Source organism: Quercus suber, unplaced genomic scaffold (genome assembly GCF_002906115.3).
Source record: "Quercus suber isolate HL8 unplaced genomic scaffold, Cork oak 2.0 scaffold_8, whole genome shotgun sequence".
In the NCBI taxonomy this organism is placed as follows: Eukaryota; Viridiplantae; Streptophyta; class Magnoliopsida; order Fagales; family Fagaceae; genus Quercus; species Quercus suber.
This window is the reverse complement of record NW_027069474.1, coordinates 1,083,649-1,093,616: the sequence shown is the minus strand read 5'-3', so window position 1 is coordinate 1,093,616 and position 9,968 is coordinate 1,083,649. Positions and strand designations below refer to the sequence as shown.

The following is a 9,968-nucleotide window of genomic DNA, read 5'->3' as shown; positions in this document are numbered from 1 at the left end:
GAAAACTATTAATTCTAATTTTAATTTTGATAGAGAGAAAAAGGAAGAGTAAAAATTTTGGAATATTAAAAAATTTTACACTCTTAAAATACCGTAAAAATAGTAAAATATGTTAATAAAATGCTGAACATTCGAAAAGAATATAATATTTTAAAATTAAGTTTTATTTATTAAATTTTTTGGCCTTAATTAAAATTTTTAACGTAAAACAGAAGACAAGATGGTTTTTTTTTCCCCTTTTTAAGTGAGATGCCTTATTTCTTACTTCTTACTTCTTCTTCTTCTTTTTTTAATGCAATACTATAAGACTTTTTAATGCCAAATCTGAAGTTAGGCAGTTAGTTCAATCCTTTTACATTATGGTTCACACTCAGTTTGCACTAAAAATCAAAGCCATAAGAATTGATAATGCCAAAGAATTTGATATGCCAGATTTTCTTAGTTCCAATGGTATCATTCATCAACAAAGTTGTGTTTACACTATACAATAAAATTCTGCTGTGGAGAGAAAACATCAACACCTCTTTTCTATTGTTAGAGCTTTACAAAATTAATCTTGTGGGTACCATAGGAGTGCTTCACACGTCCTAGGCCTGCTAGGCATGCTTGGCAACCACCTAGGCCGTCCTCAGATGGCTTTGCATTCACCTCGGCATGCTTTGCACTCACCTCGGCATGGTTGAAAAACCACCTAGGACACAGTCCTAGGAGTCCCACATCGAAGGAAAACCCCCCCACTTGCTGCCTTATAAGTTGTGAAGTAAAGGGAGTAGTATACCATTAGTTTATAGTTATTCGAATAACTAAACTAATGGTACACTACTCCCTTTACTTCACAGCTTATAAGGCAGCAAGTGGGGAGGTTTGGTGAATGCCAAGCACGCCTAGCAGGCCTAGGACGTGTGAAGCACTCCTATGGTACCCACAATCTCATCTCCCAAAAGCAGCTTACTTAATCAATAGATTACATTCTCCTTTGTTGAATAACAAAACTCCTTTTGATCTTCTTTTTAAAAGCTCACCAGATTATAGTCATCTCAAGGTGTTTGGTTGTTTGTGTTTTGCTTTAACCATTGCTCAAACCAGAAATAAGTTCTCTCCTAGATCTAGAAGGTGTGTTTTCATTGATTATCCATTCAATGTAAAAGGATATAAGCCTTTTGATCTTGAATCCCATATTGTTTTCATTTCAAGGGATGTTGTTTTTCATGAATCTATGTTTCCTTATGCTTCAATGTCATCTAATTCTGAATCTAATTCTTCATTGCCTTTACCTTGTGTTCCTGCTATTCCTTCCATCTTTGATGATACTATTTTGTCAAATTCTCATTCTTCTATTACTTGTCAAGACTCCATCATTCAAGTTCATCATGAATTTGATGATGAATTTCTTGATGATGTACTAGAAGAACCCCCTAAGCCTCTTGTTGATCCTGTTCCTCTTAGAAGGTCTTCTAAAACTGTTAAACAACCATCATACCTCCAAACATATCATTGCAATCAAGTATCATCCTTTTTCACTGCCAAACCTCTCCAATCAGGTGTCTCTCATCCCTTGTCTTCCCATGTTTCTTATCAGCATCTTTCCCCTTTTTACAAATCTTTATGTTGTTCCATTTCCTTTACTATTGAGCCTTCTTTTTATTATCAAATTGTTTCTGACCCGAAATGGCAAGAGGCCATGGCTGCTGAATTAGTAGCACTTGAGCCTAACAACACATGGACATTAACCCCATTACCTACCGGTAAGAAACCTAGAGGGTGTAAATGAGTTTACACAATTAAATATAAAGCTGATAGTTCAATTGAAAGATAAAAGGCAAGGTTAGTAGCTAAGGGGTTTACCCAAAAAGAGGGAATAGACTACATTGAGACTTTCTCACCAGTTGCAAAAATGGTGTCTGTCAAGGTTCTTCTTTCTGTGGCAACAGTCAAGGGCTGGTTTTCAAACCAATTGGATGTGAACAATGTTTTTTTGCATGGTGATCTCCATGAAGAGGTGTATATGGCTCTTTTCATAGCCAGGGGGAGATGGTTTGTAAGCTCAATAAGTCTTTTTATGGGCTTAAACCTACCTCTAGATAGTGGTTTGCTAAGTTTTCTACCACTTTGATTCAACTTGGATTCACTCAATCCAAGGCAGAATATTCTCTTTTCACAAGGCAGTAGGGACATACATATGATTCTTTTAGTATATGTGGATGATGTTTTAGTGGCTTGCAATGACAAAGATGAGATAGACAAGTTCAAGATTCTGTTGGATCAAAACTTTAAATTGAAGGACTTTAGGTGATTTGAAATATTTTATTAGTTTGGAGGTTGCTAGATCAGACAAAGGAATAGCATTTTGCCCAAGAAAATATACACTTGAAATCCTAAATGATGCTGGATTACTTGGCTATAAACCTGCAAAAACACCAATGGAACAAAATCTCAGATTGAGCAAGTTTGAGAGTGAAGAGCTCAAGGATCCAAGTAGTTATAGAAGACTGATTGGCAGGTTGTTGTATTTGACAATCACCAGACCAGACATCACATCTATTGTTCATAAAGTCAGTCAATACATGTCTAAGCCAAGGAAACCACACCTAAATGCAACATATAAAGTCCTGCAGTATCTGAAGAATGAACCAGGAAAGGGACTTCCGTTTTCTTCCAATATAGAGATTCACTTAAAGGGATTTGCAAATATTGATTGGGCCTCATGCCCTAATACTAGAAGGTCCGTGGTAGGGTATAACATCTTCATTGGAGATTCCTTGGTGTCATGGAAGTCAAAGAAGCAATCCACAGTCTCAAGGTCTTTAGCAGAAGCTAAATACAGGTCCATGGCTGTGGCAACATGTGAAATAGTGTGGATTTTGTACTTCCTTAGAGACATTGGGATAGAGCACAATAGAGAGACTTTACTATTTTGTGACAGCTAGGCAGCATTACACATTGGTTTTAACCCAGTTTTTCATGAGAGGACAAAACATATTGAGATTGATTGTCATGTGATCAGGGATAAGGTTTTGGAGAAGGTCATTAAGCTAAACCATGTTAGAACTCACTGTCAATTAGCAGATATGCTCACTAAGACATTGAGTTTTAATCAATTTTCTAATCTTGTCTGCAAAATGGGTATGATAAACATGCATACAGTAGCAGCTGCTCTTGAGGGGGAGTATCAGAATGAAGGCAGCAACAAGCAACAAGAGCAGCAGGACTTAACAGACTTGGCCAGGAATAGAGCAAAAGTTGCAAATTTGGTTGGAGAATAAATGACAATAGTTTTAGTTACACAATGTATATACTGCTTGTAGTATAGCTAAGTGATTAAGCCTCTGTAAACTGCAGTACATGTAAAAGTTAGTTATAGCTAGTGATAGGCACATGTGTAGGTGGTTAGTTCTGTTTCTGCAGTTACAGTTCTGCTTCCTTTTGTACAGATTGTATATATAAGCTTTGTACTCTTTTTATAATTAATGCAATTTTAGAATTTCCATTTCATCACATCCTTGATACCATATCAAACTAGTTACCTTGATTTATGCTTATGTCGCGCATTGGCAGAGTCATGAATACCCATGACTGAGCCTAGAAACTAAAATATTCCAAGGCGATTTGTAGAGACTTAAAAAGGTTCAAGTTTTTGGGCATGCCTAAAAAATGTTTGGTTTTTGTTCTAAAAAAAGAACTGGTTGGAGAATAAAGGAGGGACCTAAATTTTAGGTTAGGAACTTCTTTTCCAAGAAGCTTGGTTGAGACTTGAGAGAACCCTACTTTCCCATGAAACTTCTCTTGCTGTGAGAGAATTTCTCATGGGTAATGCTCATGTGGATTTTGGTAGGATTTCTTTTCAACGAATAGGGACTTTTATCACAAAATCTGCTTGTAAATTAGCTAATGCTACACAACAAAGAGCGAGATGAACAATTGCTAGTTAAATGATAAACCCCAAAATATGGGATGACTAAAGTGAACAAGGATAGTGCAGCTAAAGGAAACCCAGGGTTAGCTGGAGGCAGTGGCGGAGCCAGGGGGGGCGAGAGGGGGCACCTGCCCCCCCTGACTCCACCTAAAATTTCATTGTATGTGTAATGGTAATCTTAAGGGACTTTGACACAAGAAAAAGAAAGGGAAAAAAAGACTCCCAATTGGTTGAAACCTGAAAGTGATTCTGGCACAAGGAAAAGAGAGTAAAAAAAAGTTTTATCAAACATCAAATCATATCTCCTTTTCACATAATTTACTGTTCTTGTAAACTTTTGTCTTGTCCCACGTTTGACACTTCTTTCACAATTTTTTTCTTTTTTAATTTCTATCATTATTTTCACTGTTAATGATATTTTTTCAATATTTTATTATTTAATGATGTTAGAGATATTGCAAATTTTACTATTTATATCTTATAAATTGGTATATCACCGATTACAAAAAATAATCACAAACATTTATTCATTATATTGTTTAAATAACACTAATCACATTTTTACCACATTAATTTGTAGAATTTTTGTTGTAAATTTTGTAGTAATTTGAGACAATGTGAAACTTTTTACCACATCAGTTTCGCGTAGTCTCAAATTGCCCCCTCTGAACCAACATTCTGGCTCCGCCGCTGGCTGGAGGGTATGTGGGTGTGCAATTAAAATTGGTGAGATGTGGGAGAAGGATCCTTTCTATTTCAAAATTTGTCCATCTATTTCATGGCTTAGAATAGATTTTAAAATTTTAAATGTATATTGTTGCATTTACACTATTAGATCCCAAAAAAATAAATCATAATATGGAAATTTACATGGGATTTAAAGGATGGGTTGCAAATAGTTACTTTATTTACATGTGATTTTTGGTTACAAAATTGGATGCATTCCTTGTTTCTAACATGCATAATCTAGATAAAATTCACCCAAGGTTTAAAGTTCTTGTTGCTAACTACAATTTCTCGTCCAACAGATTCAAGAAAAGAGATAAAACATGTGTTTAGGGAGTGTGCTAATTTTTTAGCTAATATAAGGTGTACCCACGGTAAAAACTTTGCTATGTTCTAATGGAGGCAGTAGAGCGATCTACACATAAATTAAGGGTCTCATGTACTTACAGATCCACGGTCATGGTTATATTTGGAAATTTGAATTTTGATTTAAATTTGTTTCAAATCAATAAATTTTAATTGCCTCCATTTTAAATTCATTAATTTTATATAGAATTTTAAATCCAAGAATTTTAAAGGGTTAAAATTCTTGTAGGATTTGTCAAGTTTAAATCATTAATGTCTTAAAACTATCAACATAGTAATACGATATTAACTTATTCAGTTATTCTCAAGGCCTCTTCCCTTCGTTACAAAGTCTTCTTCTTTTTTTTTTCTTTTTTTTTTTTTTTTTGAGAATCTTACAAAGTCTGATTTTGATACATGTAATTAGCCAAAAAAAGCTAGCACAGTACTGTAGTCTTTCTTTATCCTTAATTGCCAAAATAAAATACAGGCCCACCCTAATTGTTCAAGCATATTATTATGTTAAAAACATTGAATAAGATTTGGATAGGTGGTATAGGAAGTGATGGGCTGATCTCGGGGAATGAATTGGGCTACCACTTAAGCCAGACAGATGGGATGGTTAAGAGTAAAGCCAGAAACTCAAGGTCACCCCAAGTTAAAAAAAGTTCCAATATTAGAGAAACTAAGTCCTTGAAGCGCTCCAGTCCTGAGCCAAGCACGAAATCGTCCAAGTCCACTCCTTCAACCTCAACTTCTTCTTCCTCCAGCTCCCTCCATAGACCACTCCAGCAAAAGGCCACCAACCCTCCCTTCTCAGGTTGGGCAATGTGGCATAAGAACAAGGCTGTAGTTATCCCAGACGAAGTTATTGCTCAGATTCGGTCAACTCCCACGGTCACAATGGGCGGAACCGAGGAGAATTTTTGCACAGCATGGAAACACATATTTCCAATCACTCCAGAAACCATGAGAACAGGGAATCTGGCATTGGATCACTCAGCGTGGGGAACAACACCAAATCCTTGGTGGAAATTCCTCACAGACATGCCATTGATCTCGGAAGTGGAAGGGAGGCGTTGAACAAGCTCAGGCGGCCATTAGTGCTGCCTCACTTGGACGAGTCGGGGTGGCTGATACAAGAGAGAAAAGTGATAGATTTCAAGGATTCAGCAACAGCGCACCTAGGGAATTTTCCCACGTTGAAACTATTCCAAGTGCTCAAAACGGTAATGAGTTGCGATCTCCTAGTTTGCTACAGAGAGGATGTGAAGGGGATACTGAATTATCTAACAATGTGGAAACCAGATTGGGCAGCTTCCAAAGACCTTCTTCGGAGAATGGGATGGAGCATGATAGTAACATCAATGATGGGAACTAACCCAATGGAGATTCCTAATAACAATTGCTCCAAATGAANATTATCATGTGTCCTCATTCTCTCCTTTTTCTTTTACTATATTTTATATAAACTAATTAATTTCTTGAAAAAAAATTATTCATAAATTATGATTATATAAAATTAACTAAATTATTCACTAACATTGGTGTGCTTCTCAAGTTGTCATGTGATTCTATGGTGGGTCTCACATACTTTCTCAAGGCCAAGACTGGGCATAGCACTAGTTGGGTTCAAACTTCAAATTTCCAGATATTTCATGGTGGTATAGAGTGTTTTGAGTATTTTGAATAGCGATTTTTTTTTAATCCTTTTCACCCTCAAATCATACATCATTGTGACGACTCGTGATATGCTATAAATTGAGGCAAGTGTCAAGTCAAGTTAATTCTATAGCCATGAAGTTGATTTTCCATCAAGTTTGACAAAAGTTTCATAGTAATCGATTTCACTTTGAACAACTCGAAACAAATTGTCTTCTAGTAGAATCTTATACCATACCATTGTAAAATATCTTGACATACTACCTTTGGGATCAAGATTTGAAGCAAACCAACCCAAATCAACTAGTTCGATGCCTATAAGGTTGGATGTAGGCAGTGATTTTTTTTTTTTTTTTAAATTCATGATTTTTGAGGCTTCGTAAGACAACTCGAAATCGATTCTCTTTACTATTTTACTTAATTCGAATGAATAAGGGAAAAGAAAAAATTTCACCACTAATTCATGATAACAAAAATGACATTATTTTAGACTTTCTAGAGTTAGAAAATTATTGACACTCTCTGAATAAAAAATCATGTATTCATTCATCTCATATGAATAGCAAGTCCCACTACAAATTTTCTTTGTAAAATCTAATATTATTTGAGATGATGGAATTGATACCACGTTATTGTATAATTTCTCTCTTAAGACTAACGGTCTGTTTGGATTGAGGGGATGAAAGGAGGGAGAGTAAATAGAGTAGAGTAAAAATGACTCAAGATTAGCTTATTTTCAACAAACTCTACTTTACTCTACTCCGCTCTACTCGCCCTCTCTCTTCCCTCAATTCAAATGGGCCCTAAACTTCTTTCTTTTTTATCTCATCTTAGAAAAAAAGAAAAGAAAAGAAAAGAAAAGAAAGAAGAAGAACATATGACGGAAGCCCTGTTTGGATCTTCCTTGAAAAATGTATTGCCCAATTTGCTTTCTATAACGTTCGTGACTTGGGACGTATGTATATGTTCTTACGAGAAAATTACATGGCTGGTACGAAACCTACTCATTGCTACAAATGATAGTTAAACACTAAAGAAAAGGTCAAGTCCGTGAAAGTTGTAAGTTGTAACACATCCTTTTCTTCCTCTATATATATATATATATATATATGTTATTAATTAGCCAATAATTTTATACACATTATAAGATGTCATATCATAATCTTCTATGTTCAAATGTACCATCAAAGGCATCACAACACGTTAATGTAATTAATTATTGACTTTATGAAGGTGATCTCAATTAGACTCAAGAATATATATAGGTTTTCCTTGAGATATACCTATCTTAGTCAACTAATAGAGTATGTAAAAACGTTTATCATGAGTCATGACAAGGAAGATAAAATTGCTTACCAGGTAAAAAAAAAAAAAAAAAAAACGATAGTGATGTATTAACTTAACTGGTAAATGCGTTTGGTGGTTGTACAGCGATTGCACTTTGGCTTTACACGCACGGACTGCAACAACTCTCTCACTTACTCTCTCTCTCTCTCTCTCTCTCTCTAAAAGCATTTTTTATTGGCAAAAGTTTGGTACATGTGTTTAAAAACTGAAAATTGTTGTTTGAAAACATTTGTGAAAATACGTATGGGTGAAAAAGTGTGTGAAAATACATGTAATGTTGTTTAAAAACTGAAAATGATTGTTTGAAAACACAAACCAAATACCCTCTAGAATTACAAAATTTTTAATAATTTTTTATCACAATTTTGATGTGATAGTCTAATTGGTGAAAAAAAAATGTTGAGTCTAAGGTGTGTAAGTAATAGTTAACCATTCACACTTTGTTATGTTAGAGTTGTGATAAAAAACAAAAAATTGAAATAATTTGTAGTCCTATAACTACTATTTTTACCATATTTTTGTGCAACTAATTAGTCATAACAGTGAAAAAGAAATTTAAATTCCACAACTTTTTATTATTATTATTATTATTTATTTTCCCACATATTTTGAGCAGTGAATTTTGATTGGTCCACTTTCACTTTTACATAGTTTTATCAACCACACCCTATCATCTTATTAATAGCTGTGGAATTAATTGAATAATAGATTTATTGATATAAATATTAATTATACATATTTGAGCACCTAATTCCTCTATGAAACAATCTCTACAGTTTTTCTGTAAACCATATACTATTGATTTTGAGAGAAGAGGGACACAAATCTCAACAGCTTTAAACCCATCAAAGCGAGCTCAAATTAGTGCACTAGAATGCTCAAAATTAATAAGGGTAGTTGTGATGATAAACCCTTTTCTAACAAATAAGTACGTAAACATATCTAAAAGTAGAAATAACAAACAAAAGCAATAACCAGTACTTTCGATGAAAAACACTATTCATAGAAAAGAAAAAGATAAACACACACATAATTATACGAACCCTACCAACAGTACATTAGCATCAACAAGATTCAGAGGCATGCCATGAATGGCTGTGCAACGTCTCCATCAGGCCACGTGGCACCGTCACTGGTAAACGACCACCCACACGACCCGGAAATCATGAGCTCTGGCAATTCAATCTCGGCCCAGAAATCATCGGCATCCGAATTAACAACGTGGCTCTTCTTACTCTTAATGTTCTTCTTCTTAGTTATCTCCGAAGCCATCATGTGTGCTGCTTTGGCTGCTGCTGCCTGAATATCTCTGGCCGTACACGTGGACGGCCTCGGCAAGTGCTCGACCTCGTCGGGGAAATTGAGCTGTGCCTTTCGACCCTTTAAGCAGTGGGCGGCGACGTCGTATGCCTTGGCTGCCATTTCTGGGATTGGGAAAGAGCCGAGCCAAATGCGCGATTTTTTTCGGGGCTCTCTGATTTCGGACACCCATTTGCCCCACCTTCGCTTACGGACGCCGCGGTACACGGGGTGTCGTGTGCCGCTGCGTTGGCTTTGAGGAGAGGTGGTGCTTGTGGTGCTAGTGGTGGAGGTGGTGGTGGTAGTAGAGGTGGTGGTGGTGGTGGTGTCATCTTCGGTGTATGGTAGTTGCTCCATTTACATTAGGAGCCGTTGGCTTTGAGTGTGTCTAATGACGTTTTATAGTAATTTGTTTGTAAGATACGTAAGAAGAGGCAAGATTGATTGGGTTAGTGTGATTTTACTGATATGCCCTTGGGTAAGAATTGATATTTGGCTTAATATGTACGTTAGTTTTTGCATGCTGCACTGTCGTACACACTACAACTAATATCGTGTTGATTATAACAGTAAAACCATGAACTCGTGTTTTAAAAACAGGATTTTGCAATTTGAACTAAATTATGTGTATCCTTTATACTTCTACGCAAAAAAAAAAAAAAAAAAACTTCCTGGC

The 9,968-nt window shown here is 35.7% G+C and overlaps 1 protein-coding gene across 1 annotated transcript; it reads right to left on the bottom strand.

Annotated features, from left to right (window-relative positions):
- Positions 1 to 8,948: 8,948 nt before the first annotated feature.
- On the bottom strand, positions 8,949 to 9,693 carry LOC112005026 (ethylene-responsive transcription factor ERF023). The gene has a single exon (XM_024037278.2). It carries the CDS (start codon positions 9,647 to 9,649, stop codon positions 9,068 to 9,070), a length of 582 nt encoding a protein of 193 aa, XP_023893046.1. The 5' UTR covers positions 9,650 to 9,693; the 3' UTR covers positions 8,949 to 9,067.
- Positions 9,694 to 9,968: the final 275 nt, after the last annotated feature.

Coding starts and splice junctions, on each gene's coding strand:
- LOC112005026 (XM_024037278.2), bottom strand. CDS start 9,649: ATGGAGCAACTACCATACACCGAAGATGACACCACCACCACCACCACC.